Source organism: Medicago truncatula, chromosome 1, assembly GCF_003473485.1.
Source record: "Medicago truncatula cultivar Jemalong A17 chromosome 1, MtrunA17r5.0-ANR, whole genome shotgun sequence".
Taxonomy (NCBI): Eukaryota; Viridiplantae; Streptophyta; class Magnoliopsida; order Fabales; family Fabaceae; genus Medicago; species Medicago truncatula.
This window is the reverse complement of record NC_053042.1, coordinates 27428406-27445232: the sequence shown is the minus strand read 5'-3', so window position 1 is coordinate 27445232 and position 16827 is coordinate 27428406. Positions and strand designations below refer to the sequence as shown.

The 16827-nt window shown below is 31.0% G+C and overlaps 1 protein-coding gene across 3 annotated transcripts; it reads left to right on the top strand.

Moving 5' to 3' along the window:
- Nucleotides 1–6811: 6811 nt before the first annotated feature.
- On the top strand, nucleotides 6812–12234 carry LOC25483568 (uncharacterized). Of its 3 annotated transcripts, none has more exons than XM_039826849.1 (10): nucleotides 6812–6935; nucleotides 7054–7110; nucleotides 8677–8714; nucleotides 9335–9505; nucleotides 9585–9733; nucleotides 9847–10165; nucleotides 10879–10957; nucleotides 11367–11551; nucleotides 11675–11819; nucleotides 11942–12234. In XM_039826849.1, the coding sequence occupies exons 2-9, from the start codon at nucleotides 7074–7076 to the stop codon at nucleotides 11816–11818; spliced, it is 1122 nt and encodes a 373-aa protein (XP_039682783.1). In that variant the 5' UTR covers nucleotides 6812–6935; nucleotides 7054–7073; the 3' UTR covers nucleotide 11819; nucleotides 11942–12234. The 3 variants fall into 3 exon arrangements, with proteins under 3 accessions (XP_039682783.1, XP_039682777.1, XP_039682779.1); XM_039826843.1 differs by having other exon boundaries at nucleotides 11672–11819; XM_039826845.1 differs by having other exon boundaries at nucleotides 11672–11819; nucleotides 11939–12234.
- Nucleotides 12235–16827: the final 4593 nt, after the last annotated feature.

The following is a 16827-nucleotide window of genomic DNA, read 5'->3' as shown; positions in this document are numbered from 1 at the left end:
TGAATTTATAGAGAATTTAATTTATTTTATTTTTAATTATTAGTATTAGCATTTTTGCTTTTAATATTTAAATTAATTTACATATTCTAGTAAAATAAACTAAACTACTTGCAAAATTATTTTATTTTTAATTTTTAGGTAATGATGATAAAGTATGTTAGTAAAGTAAACTAAATTTAGTTTTTGTCCAAAAATAATAATTTAGTTTTTTTAAGGGAATAATTTAGTTAATAGTTAAGCTTCTTAAGGACACACTTGTATTTCTTGAAATTATAAAATTGTGCAAATTCCTCCAAATTCGAAAAAAAGTTAAAACCTCCGCCTAAAATTTTTAAACGTAGACAATTTGTCCCTTTCGTCAGTTTTTCCGTTAGTCAATATGACATCATATCCCATTTTTGATCCAATTTTTTCTCTTTTTACTCGTCTTTTAAACTGATTTTACGAAATTTCGGCAGAGAGGTTACTTTAAAGTATTTCATTTTGGTTCCGAAGACGACAGTTTTAAGTTTTTAATATTATTTTTATTATTTTTTATGAAGTTGAACACGAGTGGTGTTGTGAATTAGTTCTTGTTTGGTTCAGTTTTACAACAAAACTCACATGTTTGGTTAACTATTTTTTGATGCGATTTTGCTCCAAACTCACGTATAACTTTAAACTTAAGGATAGTAAGTGCTTGTTTGGTTGCACGGTGAGTGCACCAAAACTCACGTTTACGGCAATGAAAAGCTATTTCATAATAAAATTTATGTTTGGCTTTCAAAAAGGTAAATTGATTATGGAGCCCAAACGTGAGTTGGTTTGAAGCTCGGATTTAAAGCTTCTGCGTTGAACCAACTCAATTCTACTCTTTTGCTAAACAATGATTTGATATAATATCCCTGTTTGTCCGTTATGCCCTTGTTTCTTATATGTAAATCATGCTCCTAATTTTCTTTTCCTTCTTACACGCAAGCATTTTTTGTCCCTGGTATTATGGCCAATTATTTTTTATATGCAATCATTCTTCTATAATTTTTTTACTCGTTCAATCATGCTATGTATTTTATTTTAACTGGCAAAAAAAGTTTTGTATTTTATTTTACAAGTTCATATAATCTATACAGAATTTTAATTGATAACATAACATAAATTTAAATAATAATTTGCTAAAAAAAATAAATTTAAATAATTTTATAATTTTTTTTTGAACAAGAAAAAATGATATTTATAAAATAATTGTTTAAAATAAAATATCAATGTAGTTTTAAATACAATTAAAACCCATTTTGATAATTATACTTTCAAAAGTAATTTTGATTCAAACCACCCAAACAACATAAATTGATAAGAATCAATTTTAGGTTATTGTATCCAAACATAAATCAATTACATTCAACTCACTTTTAGTCAAAATCAATTATCTCAAACTCAATTATCACCACCGCGGAATCAAACACACGCTAAGAGTAGCTTTTGCGTTAATGAGAATTACTTCTATGACGTGGTTGGTATTTTCTGATCCGTAGAATACATTTTACAAAATGCGTGCCTTTTATTTTTACTAAAAAAAAAAAAAAAAGTTGAAATCCTTGTATTCACGCTTTAGAACCACACACCAAGTTTTCTTGTTAACTTAGAATCCTTGTTTTTTTGCCTAAAGATAAAAAACACTGTACGATTATATTAAATTTATTAACTTAATAGAATTTAAATAATCATCTAGAATGCAAAAGAAATATAGTTTAGCACACATATTAAAACTCATTTTGATAACTATATATATATATATATATTTTTTTTTTTGGACAAAGGCAAAGTTAAGCTATTTCATTCAAAATCAATGGGTATAAAGTAGCTGGTACAATGTTAAAAATTTGGGGAAGCTCTTGCGATACTATGAGATATAATATCACCAAATTCATTGAGAGGAATGTCGGTGACGGCAAGAGCATCAAATATAGTTTTGCAATCCGTTTGATATGGCCATTTTGAATTTTGAGAGCTTCTAGTAAACCTATGATTTCAACTTCTAGAACAGTGGTGGACGAGTAAAATTAATCTGATTTGCCAAGCATAAACAGTCTGGAAGAGTCTCTAAAGCACATACCATTTGATCTCACTCAGCCTCCAAACATTGCGTCTCTTCAAAATATTGATCCCAAAATTCCATTTCTGTAGCTTCGTACACTGCTGATATTAAAGAATTCAAATAGGCCTTGAATAATGCACGTTGCAAAGACTATGATACATAAAGAGAACTAGAATGAACTCCTGTGTGAATGGAACTGAAGGAGTCTCCTCCATAACTCTAGTCAGGATAGTAAGCAACCCCTCTCTCCCAGCCCCCGCTGCTGTTTAGAAATTGATATCGAAGATTTAAAATATGCAGAAAGAAACAATAATTGTGAAGCTTGAATCAAAAGCATTGCTAAAGGTCCCATAAACTTTGGTAACATTTGCAGAAAAAACTTGCCTGGGTTTCTTGGTAAGGTAGGTTGTGGGTAGAAGTTAAAGATGATCTAACCCTCGGAGTTTGAGCCCTCACATAGTCGTACCAATAATAAGGAACAGGCCCACGAGAATAACGTCTAAAGAGAAGATCCAGTTGATTGAGTTTGAGCATGAATTCAACCAAAGAATGCTCTTCGAGTATGCTCTCTAGCAAACAAAAAAAAAGACAGAATGAAATCACAAATCACTATAGGATGTCATCAAGATACTAAAATAATAATGAACAAAATGGGCCCCAAGTCTAGAAACAATCCCAACCAAAACAAAATAGCCTATGTGCATCATTACTCAAGAGCTTGCATGTTAATAAAAACAATAAAGAAAAAACAAAATTGCATCTTCACATGGTTCTAAAGTCAAAATCTAAATCGTGAAAGATAGATGTAGTACATGGTTAACTTAATTAATTCAACCAAGTGCAGAAAATACATTGTATTAATAATTGGTTGATATTAAAATGAGATTATTTGATTTACCTATTTGCATTTGAGATTTGATGATGATTGGGGAGACACTCGGTTGCTGGCACCGTTCCTCCAATTTCCAACAGCACAACTAGTATGAAAGAACAAAATGTTTATACAAATTAAAATCGATGATGATGATGATCAAAACAACAACAACAACAACAACAACAACCGGTTGTTTAATGATGTTAGAGAATCAACTAAAATCTCTCAAATACACAGTCAGCTGGAAGTACTAATGTATCACATGGAATGAAGGGACAAGAGTTACATTCTTAGGTTCATGCTATAATGTCTAACAGTCAACACAAAGTTGCCACATTGTATCTAGAATTTTAGATCAAAATTCACACAGAGGAATTTAAATGATTACAAACGAATAAAGTTGCAGTTTACAAGAGAAATCATCTTCAAGAGGGATGATTGACTCTCAGCCTTTGAAAACAAAAGAAGCATGCACAAACACACAACTATTGGAAAATTCAAACCCAGCTTAACAATAAAGGACAAACAATTAGTGTCTAGGGTTTAACTCCGTCATAACGCACTTAATTTCTCCGTGATAGCGGCAGCACTTTCAGGAAAGAATGGTAACACTGGTGTGGAATTCATTAAAAATAGACCAGGTGTTATTTATTTATGAAATGTTTTAACAATAAGATCCGTCAAATTGAATGGATGAGATTTGGTGTAAATGTTTTGACTTACACCTGGTGTCAACGGATCCTAACTCTTATTTTAAATGGAAGACAAATTGAGAGACGAGACTAGTAACAAGAGAATGAACCAGGTAGAAATCGAAAAAAGAAGAGAAAATAAAAAATAGTCTGCTTTCTCTTATTGTTGACCACATGATCTATTTTTGTTGGGATATTTTCAGCCTTTGGATTAAATAGTTATAACGGTTTAGATTTAGTGTAAATCTTTTGACATACATCTGGTGTCAACGGATCCTAACTCTTTGAATTATTCTTTAACATATACTTTAATTTTTATACAACATGTATCAACCAAAGTATAATGATACTTTAATTGTTTTTGTTTTTATATAACACATATCAATACACACTTAGAATACCTTCATTCACTTTTGATTTTTACTAATCAAATCACAAATTTCATGATCATGTCTTTTTCCCTTAAAAATCATGGCTATAAAATTTGACCTCATTTCAAGATTAAGATCATTTGAATGTGTACACAACCTTATTTAATATATCTAACCCGGCGTATGCTGGGTCTCTAACATAGTATTAATGTAAAGTACAAATATTTTATTCAAACTTCATAATAATTAGTCTATGAAATTATATTTGTTGGATATCCATTTTTATTCTATATGTGTCATTATTCTAGTTTTTAGAGTGATCGAATCGCCGCTGATTTAATATAATCACATATCTATACAAATTTAATCTAAACAACGAGTTATCTAATCAATTCATCCAATATGGTCCAATTCAGTTATGCTGATGTGGGTGATTCGTTGGTCGACCGCCTTAGAGCATCCACAATGGAGACTCTCATCTTTGAGGTCTTAAATGGGTCCCACATTGACACATAACTTTTTTAATAATATTTTAATAATAGTACTTAACAGGTACTCAACCACTCCAATAGAGACCCTCTAACAAAAGGTCTAATTGGATCCCACCAATATTATTTATTTAATAAACTACTCCCTCCGTCCCAAATTGTATGACGTTTTGGGCATTTCACACATATTAAGAAATGTAATTAATATTGTGTGGAAAAGATATATTATGAGTTGTTTTACAAAATTATCCTTAATAAATGATATGGGAAAGATAAATGAAAGAATTGAAAAAAAAAAAGAGTAATAAATAGTTAAGGATATAATAGAAAAAGTAACATTAATGTTTCATTGATATTCTAAAGTGACATACAATTTGGAACAATTTTTTTTTTTTTTAAAGTGACATACAATTTGGGACGGAGGGAGTATCTATTTTAATACACTTTTAATTATTATTTTAATAAAAAAGTGATGTGGGCCAATTTAAGAATGAGGTCATAATTTAGACCTTCCATCTTTTCAAACCCTCAATTTTTTCCCACAATGGGGGTGGAGGTACCTATTAGGTATCAGGTCTTAAATGTTTAAGACTCTCCCATTGTGGATGCTGTCTATGAGTGACCCAATGTCTTTAGGTTGCGTTTGGATCCAGAGAAATATAAAGGAAAGATTGAAGAAGGAAAGAAAGTTTGTGGAAAGGTTGGCTTTCCATAGTTTGGAAGCACTTCAAAAAGTAGAGGAAAGAAAGTTTGAGGTGGGACCCATGCTCAAAATCTTTCCTCCCTATTTTGGACAGAAACATTGAAGAAGCATTCACTTTTTGGAAAAATGTCAAAAATACCCTTGCTGTATTATAAATATTACTACTATGTTGAACCAAGGCAATGGTCTGATAAGCTATGCTTTAGGATCATGCTCCAATTTTTTTTCTCTCTTGGCATGATGTTTTGAACAAAAAGGTCATTAACAAAATTTTTAACAAATGTTATGTAAATTAAAAAATATTAATAAAATATATTTAAATGTGTAGATAGCATAATTAATTTGAAATTAACACATTCAGCTAAAACCTTTTAAGGTTATAAATGTAATTTTGCAAATATACATATCTTTCTTTCCTCTCACAGTCTATTCAAAGTCTTTCATACCAAACAACTAAACAAATCATCTCACTTTCTTCTACCTTTCTTTCCTTCTACTATCTATCCTTACACTTTCTTTCCTTTAACTTTCTTCTCCAAACCAAACATAGCCTTAGAATCTTTTTGGTAAAAATAGCGGATAGCTTATAAGCTAGCTGATGACTTATAGCTGATAAGCTAGTTGAAGTGTTTGGTAAAATTAATGGTTCAACTAACTTATAAATGTAAAATGACATAAAAGGACATTCTTATTTCATAGTAATATTTATATTAATTAATATTTAAGTGTTTATAATTTATTAATTTAATATATTTTTTATGCATTATCATTGGAAAAATATAAAAAGTATCTACTCAGAAAAAAAATATAAAGAGTAAAAGATTTGGACAAAACAAAAAAAAGTATATCTCTTTAAAAAATAAAATAAGCATGTCAATAAAGTATAAATAGTTTAGTGAATTTAAGCCTTGAAAAAGTATTAAAATATGATTATTTTAACTAGGGTTTTAAATGATTTAGACGTAAAAAAATGTAGACGTGAAATGATATATGAAAAATAGCTTAAGCCTAACACCCTTCATAAAAACAATTTAAGCCTAACAAAAAGAAGTTAAACGTAACCAAAAAAAATTAAATGTGTCCTTTTTATGAAAAAAAAAAAAACTTAATTCATAAAAAAATATTTATTTAAACCGAAGGCAATGGTCATTTTATGTATGAAAAAAAATATATATATTGCACTGGAGCTATATTGCAGTTGCACCGAGAATATAAGAGAATGCAATAGATCAAAACGAGTAATTATAAGGTAAGGCTATGGATGTTTATAAGGTAATTATGTCTATTAGTTATATTATAATAAATTATAAAGGGTAAAAGGGGATTTTAGATAAAACAGTAAGGGCAAAAGTGGAAGAAAAAACAATAAGCTATAAGCTATAAGCTCAAACGCTACTTGGAATAGCATCTAAAAAATAGCTTATAAACTCGTAAAATAAGCTATAAGCTCGTGGTGAAAAACCATTACCAAACAGAGTTTTTTTGTCGAACAAGCTTATAAGCTATAAGCTAACTGTGTGGCCTTACCAAACAGAGCCTTAGAGTTTTAAAACTAAAGAGCGAGGAAGACGTGGATGGGATGGGAATTAGTGGGGCCACGTATTAATATTTTGATTTTCATTATAAAAGACTGTGGGGACTTTTTTTTCCAACCCTCACAAGTTTTTGTTTTCACCGTCTCTATAAACCAAAATCACAACAAAATTGTTCATTATCGCTCTGTTGAGATTCAGGTTTCAACTTCTTAACTCTTGTTTTAATTCCTCTTTCGTTTAATTTCGTTACAATCTAATTTGAATCTGTAAATTTATCGTATAACCTAGAATTTCTTTATTCGTGTTTTCTTCCCAGCTATCTAGATTTCTTCCATCATGGCTCCCAATTTGCAAAACGATTTTCTTCCTGCTGGTATGCATCTCTATAATCGATGATATCGTTATTTTGTTTTTGTTATCAATTTTTTACTATTGCTTCAGCGTTCGCTGTTTGATCTAATGAAGCACCGACACTTCTCGGATTAGGCGTGTTAGAGCGTCCGACAGGATACTGACACATTTAATTACACTGAGTTATGTGATTTTTTTAAACTATTAGTGGTGTCGGCGTGTTAGTGTCGTGTCTGTGTTTGTATCCATACTAGACTAGTTTGATGTTTTGCTTTTATTACCTATGCTTCAAAAACTCGTAGTCTGATCTAAACAACCAGAACAATTACCAGATTGAGCCTGAAAAGGGGTAAGGCTTAACAAACCATCACCACAACAATCACCCAACACAAGGTGGAAGACAGTAACTTGACCCAAAAGGGGTTTAGAAGACGGTAACTCGGGAGATCCGGTTACGGTGGTGTGGAGAAAGATCTCGTCACCAGGAAAGGCTACCTATGAAGCACGGACACTCTTCGTGTTACACTGAAGTATATAATTTTTTCAAATTATTAGCTGTGTCGGTGTGTTCTTCCGTGCTTCATAGAAGGCTACATGGTGACAAAATTGTTTGGATTTTTTCTTGGTTAATACATGTTTACCTGTAATATCAGCGGTTTCTGGTTTAGCCCTATGCTAGGGGTAAACCGAAATTCGCTCAAATCACGAGGGGCGAAAGTACTTTAAATTTTGATAGACAATAATTAATAACAAATCAAGGATATCTCATAACTTCTTAATGTGTTTTCTTTTCATTTATTATTGAAATAGTATGAGTCGTTAGATTTGTTGTAAGTCTTCATACTTACACCTGGTGTCAACGGATCCTACCTCTATATATATATATTTTTTTTTTTGGAAGGGTAAACCAGAAACCCCGGATAATCTAGGGGGATAAACATATATTAACCTTTTTTTTTTGGAGCAACACCAATAAGTTTGAACATATATTACGGTGGTGTAGAGAAAGATCTCGTCGCACCACACCACGAGGAAAGGCTACATGGTGACAAAATTGTTTGAACATCCATTTTGTGACAACTTTCTCTCATACTCACATTATTTTTCAACTTATGGTTGTACCATAAGTTGTCAATCAAATGGTTGTTCAAATAACACTTGTTAAAATATAATACCAGCGGTTTCTGGTCTAGGCTCTGTACAATTCGATTGTATGCTAGGGGTAAACCGAAATTCGCTCAAATTACCGAGGGGCGAGGGGCGAAAGTACTTTAAATTTGATGTCATGAAAGTCCAAACTCAAAATCTTCTATGTTGGAATCTAATTTTTTTTTTTTTTTTGCAAGTAAACCAGAAACCACGAATAATAATCTAGGGGGTAATCATATATTAACCCTTTTTTTTAGCAACACCAATAATTATTTAAACATAAAAAAAAACAAAATGACATAATTGAATGTAATCACATGAGTCAACGCCGGACACTTGACACAACTTTCATCAGATGTGTTGGTATAGATAGGTTTTTACATTACATAAGTATCCTCATTATGTGATTTTTACTTACATGGATAATACTCCTGGACAGCTACTCCTGGACATTTTGATTTCTCAGCCCTGCTCAATGTAAGCTCTTCTCTCCGTTCTTGTGTTATTTGCATGTGTGGTGTGTGCTGTATTTATTGATAATCAAACTGTGTGAATTGTTAATTTTGTTGAGCCTGTTTGCTTGGACTACATGAGTATGTGCTTTTGTTTTTGTCCTGGTCAGGCATCAGATTTGATTCATTTGCAATTTTGCAGCCAATGATCAGACAATACTTCTAGGAATAGGTTTTATGAAGACAAATTCTGAATGTTTTTCAGATGTCTAATGTCTTCACTGTTGGCAAAAAGTGTTCATTAAGATTGTATACTGTTTTCTTCAAAGCTTTACATACCATGATAGTGGAGTAAGCCTTTTGTAGTTCCTGCCAACTTGGATAAGATTTTGCAGATAGTATTGTTCTTATGGGCTTATGGCTGCTATCTTTTAAGGCATGTATACAACTGAGATTTATTGATAGTTTAAGTTAAGTGAAGCAAGCATTTGATGACTTTTGAACCATCATATGGTTGACCCAAGTCTTCCTCTTTTCATTTTTCACTCACTAGGGAATGTCATTTATTGGATGTACACTCTAAATTACTAATGTATATAATATTAGTATTTCATCACGGCGTCTTAAAATGTCAATGTGTCATAGGATCCAAATATCAGGAAACTGGCTGAACAGCTTCAGGAAACTTTGCATGAAGCACCACAGGATGATCTCTCAAATTCTCGTGATCCGAAGTATGCTTCAACCATGCTACAGATCGGAAAGAATCTTGATTTTAAAACCATGGTCAGGCGCCTGATTTGGGCTTTGATGCAGGTATTTTTAAAATTTCTTCGTTATGTTTGTAACACTTCTGCTGGTTGTTAGATTAAAATGCATGTGCTGTCTATCACAGGACCCATCAATGTCTTCCATGGTGGAAATTTATACCGATCCGTCACTTGAAGGCCAGCGTAAACGTAGAACGGCACACTTGAACAAAGATCAATGTTTGAAACTTATTTTAGATGAGATAGAGAATGGTGGTCCTGAAGTAATGATGAGGTTCAAACACAATTTTTTAATTCTATTTTATTGTTTTGGCATTTCCTATTTCCACCATAAATTGTTGTGGTGTAAATTGGTAAATAATTTCTGAAGCGATTCATTCCATGCAGATACTGGAATGATGAGAAGGTTTTGAAGATGTTTGGACTAGTCATGGGCATTCGTCCATACTTTGGAGATGCAGTTGCTTCTTTTGAAAATTATGTGCCAGATGAGACAGGAGATATGGGAAATGAAGATTCTAAAAATTCTGGGTCAGATTTGACAGAAGATATGGAAAGTGAAGATGAAGGGTATGTGACAGAAGAAGATATGGAAAGTGAAGATGAAGGGTATGTGACAGAAGAAGATATGGAAAATGAAGATGAATCAACTGTTCATCATACTGAATCAACTGTTCATCATATTGCTGTTGTTGACGGTGTTGAGGTATGTCATAATGGCTATTCACTCTGTCATTGAATCCATTCAAATAAAATAGTAAAAGATAAAATTTGTAGTTGTCCTCAAGCATGAAACTTGTAGAGGGTACAGATGTAGAACACATAAGTTAAGGTTAAGTTCGCGCTGAATTTGAAGAAATTAAAACAGACTTCGAGTGTAATGAATTGGCATTAAGTGTGTTGTGATGGAGTTAAACCCGAGACACTAATTGTCTGTCGTCTATTGTTAAGTTGGGATTGAAGTTTCGAATAGTCGTTGTGTTTGTGCATGCTTCTTTTGTTTTCAAAGGCTGAGAACGAATCATCCCTCTTGAGGGTGATTTATCTTGTAAACTCCAACTTCATCCGTTTGTAATCATTTAAATTCCTGTGTGATTTTTGATCTAGATACAATGTGGTGACTTTGTGTTGACTGTTAGACACTATAGCACAAATCTAAGAATGTATCTCTTGTCCCTTCATTCCATGTGATACATTAGCACTTTATCTCTGTTAATTCCATTTCCTTGCCGAGTAGATAATAACTTGCAGATTTTCTTTTTATTTTGGAGGATGCAGTGAGCTTTCCTCATAGTTCATGTATTTGAGAGATTTTAGTTGATTCTCTAACATCATTAAACAACCGGTTATTTTTGTTGTTATTATTCTGATCAGCATCATCAATTTTAATTTGTAAATATTTTTGTTCTTTCATACTAGTTGTGCTGTTGGAAATTGGAGGAACGATGCCAGGAACCGAGTGTCTCCCCAATCTTCATCAAATCTCAAATGCAAATAGGTAACTCGAATCATCACTTTTTAATATCAACCAATTGTATGGATGTTTTTTATTCTAGATTGTCTTACTTTGTTGTCTTTGTCTAAGTTTGTTCAACGTTGTCCATGTTGAATTATTAATACACTGTATTTTCTGCACTTGGTTGAATTAATTTAAGTTAACCATGTACTACATCTATCTTTCAGGATTTAGATTTTGACTTTAGAACCATGTGAAGATGCAATTTTGTTTTCTTTATTGTTTTTATTAAGATGCAAGCTCTATAGTGTTGATGCACATAGGATATTATGTTTTTGTTTGGGATAGTTTCTAGACTTGGGAGAGCCCATTTTGTTCATTATTATTTTAGCATCTTGATGTCGTCCTATAGTGATTTATGATTTCATTCTTTCTTATTTTTGTTTGCTAGAGAGCATACACGAAGAGCATTCTTTGGTTGAATTCATGCTCAAACTCAATCTACTGGACCTGCTCTTTAGACGTTATCCCCGTGGGCCTGGTCCTTATTATCGGTACGGCTATGTGAGGGCTCAAACTTCAAGGGTTAGACCATCTTTAACTTCTACCCACAACCTACCTTACCAAGAAACTCAGGCAAGTTTTTTTTGCAAATGTTACCAAAGTTTATGAGGCCTTTAGCAATGCTTTTGATTCAAGTTTCGCAATTATAGTTTCTGTGCATATTTTAAATCTTCAATATCAATTTCTAAACAGCAGCGGGCTGGGAGAGAGGGGTTGCTTACTATCCTGACTAGAGTTATGGAGGAGGAGACTCCTTCAGTTCGATTCGCACAGGAATTCATTCTAGCTCTCTATGTGTATCATTGTCTTTGCAACGTGCATTGTTTGAAGATAGTATAGAGTGAGTTTTTTTTTTTCTTCTGAAAATCTTAAACAAAGTTTATGTTGCCTTTACATTGCTTTTGATTCAAGTTTCTCAATTTTAGTTTCTATATGCATATTTGAATTCTTTAATATCAGCAGGGTGCAAAGCTATGGAAATGGAATTGTGTGATCAATATTTTGAAGACGCAAGGATGTCATAATAGTCAAGCGATGGGTCCTTTTGCCTATGGATAATGTTTTTTTTTTTTTTTAGCCAAGTTTTGACTGATAATGTTTTTATGTATGATTGCACTTCTTAATTTTAAGACTGACTTGGTTAATTTTGATTTGCAACAAATACTTTATGAGTACACCAGGTGTAAGTCAGACTTACACCAAATCTAAACCGTTCTAACTATTTAATCCAAAGGCTGAAAATATCCCAGCAAAAATAGATCATGTGGTCAACAATAAGAGAAAGCATGCTATTTTTTATTTTCTCTTTTTTCGATTTCGACCTGGTTCATTCTCCTGTCACTAGTCTCAATTTAAAATAATTATTGGTTCATGTTATTGTGAATTATAACAATTTATGGTTAAACCTCAAATGTTTCAAGAATTAATTTAAAACCATGGTGCAATTTTGTGAATCTTGATCGCAACACATTGAAATCATTATTGCAACTCACTCATGGAGAATTGACCACTCAGTAAACCAAATTGTAATCATTAATACGTTGCACCTAATAATGACATGAGATGATGGCGGTGCTGCTTCATCAAAACCTATATAGTGGAAAAGAATCATGTGACATAGTTATCAATAAGTTTGTAAATTTGGAATATGCACAATTTCTCATCCTACTCCCAAAGTGTTGTGCTTCATATGAGAAAGGAGGAGTGTGTTGTTGATTGCGTGATAGCGGCAGCACTTTCAGGAAAGAACGGTAACACTCGTGTGGAATTTATTAAAAATAGATCAGGTGTTGTTTATTTGTGAAATGTTTTAACCATAAGATCCGTCAAATTGAATTGATGAGATTTGGTGTAAATCTTTTGACTTACACACCTGGTGTCAACGGATCCTGACTCTAATTGAAATGGTCTTTACTAAAGATGGAGAATTAAAAAGATCCAAATCATGTTTTCGTTTGTTCTCAAAGTATGTGAATCAAACGGTAAAATCAATAAATATGAAATTTAAAATTCAAAAAAAAATTGAATGTTGATAAAAAAAAAATTGAAAATTAAAAGATAATAAAATCATTTTAAAAATATTAACAAATTTGAGAGTTCAAAAGCTTATAAAAAATTATTATATTTATTTAAATACATTATGTTAAAATTAAATTAGACATTAATTAATTCAACCAAAAATTAATTAAAAAATTAAATGAAATATTTAATGGATAGGATTGAAACTATTTAATGGATAGGATAGGATTGAAATATTTAAGGAGGATACTTATGTAATGTAATAACCTATCAAGACCAACACATCTGATAAAAAATGTGTAATAACCTATCTAGACCAACACATCTGATAAAAAATGTGTCAAGTGTCTGACGTTGACATATGTAATTGCATCCAATTCTTCGGCAAACTAGCTGTCTCTGTTACAATGCCACCATGTAATTATTGGTTCATGTTTTTGTGAATTATAACAATTTATGGTTAAACCTCAAATGTTTCAAGAATTAATTAAAAACCATGGTGCAATTTTGTGAATCATGATCGCAACACATTGAAATCATTATCGCAACTCACTCATGGAGAATTGACCACTCAGTAAACCCAATTGTAATCATTGATACATTGCACCTAATAATGACATGAGATGATGGCGCTGCTGCTTCATCAAAACCTTTATAGCGGAAAAGAATCATGTGATATAGTTATCAATAAGTTTGTAAATTTGGAATATGGACAATTTCTCATCCTTCTCCCAAAGTGTCGTGCTTCATATGAGAAAGGGGGAGTGTTGTTGATTGCGTGATAGCGGCAACACTTTCATGAAAGAATGGTAACACTCGTGTGGAATTCATTAAAAATAGATCAGGTGTTGTTTATTTGTGAAATGTTTTAACCATAAGATCCGTCAAATTGAATTGATGAGATTTGGTGTAAATCTTTTGACTTACACACCTGATGTCAACGGATCCTGACTTTAATTGAAATGGTCTTTACTAAAGATGGAGAACTAAAAAGATCCAAATCATGTTTTCGTTTGTTCTCAAAGTATGTGAATCAAACGGTATAATATTTTAAAACCAATAAATATGAAATTTAAAATTCAAAAAAAAAATTGAATGTTGATAAAAAAAAATTGAAAATTAAAAGATAATAAAATCATTTTAAAAATATTAACAAATTTGAGAGTTCAAAAGCTTACAAAAAATTATTATATTTATTGAAATACATTATGTTAAAATTAAATTAGACATCAATTAATTCAACCAAAAATTAAATAAAAAAATTAAATGAAATATTTAATGGATAGGATTGAAAACTAAGATAAAATGTTTGTTGAGATATTTATGCAAGATTTAAAAACTGATTTAAAAAATTAAAAATTAAAAAATAAAATATTGAGAATAAACATAAAACGACACGTAACATAAAAAACCTTACTATATATATATATACTAGTGTATTTACCCGGCGTTTCCTGGATTAGACATATTCAAGAAGATAAAAAAATTACATGTATGATATCCGCAAATAAAATTTATCACGGATTGGAATAGGATGAATATCTTAATAAATACACACAAATATAATAAAATATACCATATTATAAATACTCGTAAATTTATAGATGCACATACAGATAAAATTAATTGGATTTAGTAAAAATATTAACACATATATAATAAAATTAACTTTTAGGAATTTGTGTTATTTATGTTACATAAAATATTAGGGTACCGTTTGACCCGACTTTTTTCCAGCTTCTCTACATTTTTAAGAAGAATCTAGGCCAAACACAATATCAATAAAATGCATAAAATTGCATGGAATGAGCTTTGACCAAAAGTTGTTGAATGCTACTTCAAAAAATTACTTCTCGGCAATTTATTTCACAAGCATCTCTCTTCAACTCATGTTGACAACCTTTTTTTAATTTTTTAATATTATATTTCAATTTGTTTTTTTCTTCCATTTTTTTTTTGAACCAGTCCATTTATTCCGTTTCTTCAACCTCACAAATATGCACACACACACATTAGCGTTTAGAGTAATACTTTATGTCTGTCTATTTTTTTGTTACGCTAATACGTATAATTTAAGTTGAAGGTTACAATAGACAACACAACATCGAGCAAGTCTTCCATAGGCACAAACCCAAATAAAATTTATTTGGACACACATGATTGATAAAATTTAAAAGATAAATGATATTAAGTGAGTGACTAAATTATTTTCTTTTAAATTTTATCATTCACGTGAATGTATCTAAATATTTTTTATTTGAGGTTGTCTCCAATCAAGTATTTCTCCACAATTTCTGATGATTAAAAAATATCAAACATGGAAGAATGTTCAACAATTTGATAAAAAAAATCAAAACTACCTTTCGTAAATTTGAACCACAAAGTTGATTCAAACAAATCAAATATCAAATATAAATAAAATTTATATGAAAAAGGGATGCAATGTTCGATTCCACTATGTATCAGTTTGAAGTGAGAAGTATCAGTTTATAAGGGACATGCATTTTGTACTTTTCCCTTAAACATTCATTTTTAGCGTTTTGATTCTCTTCAAAGTTTGGAGAACATCTGTCAACAAATATTGGATACAGAAATTGAAGCCATTTTCGTAATGTGCAATGTTTGAGTCAGCGGCGAAGCTCGCAAAAAATTTATGCAGGGGCTAACTATAAAGAAGAATTTTTTTTTGAAAACAAACATATTAAATTTAAGGATAAAATATATTTTTAGTCCCATAAATTATAATTTTTTAGGTTTAGTCTTAAAAAAATTATTCAATTTTTGTCTTAGTTTTTTAAAATTTTACAAAAAAAAAGTGTTTTTAGTCTTGAATTTAATCTCTAACAAAAAATTAAGGACTAAAATTAACAAATCTTAAAAACTTAACATAAAATTCGCTATTTTAAAACATTGGGCAAAATGCATTTGAAGAACCCAATTTCATCAATAATTGTCTGTTTAATAATAGATTAATAATGACTTTTTAAATGTAAATAAATATGTTATTTGCAAGAAACTCATTGTCTGTTTAATTTGTCTACGACTATTGTCTTGGTAATTTTTGTTGTTGAAAAAGGTTTCTTTATTGTTGTTATTGAGACCGAAAATATCAAACCAATACAAATAAATCTATCAATCTTGTAGTAGTTTTTTACTTTATTATTTATGCTAATTTTTGCAACTAAACTTATTTGAGGTAGCTCAATGTTTATTATTTAGGGTAGCCGGATATAAATATATACCGATTAATTCAAGAATAATACTTTTTTTGGGGTAGCCAAGGCTACCCCTCCCATATGAAGGGCTACGCCCCTGGTTTGAGTTAAAGTTGAAAATCAATCCTTAGCTTTTCATAACCAAACTGAGGTTGTAGATATCATTACTTAGTTTTTTTTCTCTCTCTTTATTTTATAGGACACAATTAGAGATGGACAGACACTAACAAAGTTTAGATATGTAAACATTGAATGAATAGAGTTATTAATTACAAGACATTAACATCTAGTTATTTTTTTTCTCTAAGATAGTACTTTTATTAATTAAAATGACACTATCAATCATTTTACAATCATCTTCATGGGAATTTGAACTTCATCGCTCGAGATTACAAGATCAAGCTCTTACCACTTAAAGTTTAGATATGTAAACACTGAATGAATAGAGTCGTAGGGTAGAAGGGAACCCTTGGACAAAACTCTTCTATCATATTCTCATTCTTTCAATAACGTTGTGCTTTTTTATCAATTTTGGATTCCTAACATATAAATATTTTGTAATTTCACATCTAGGTTCGTCAAGTTAACTGACGTGGAGTTGAAATCACTTTAGAG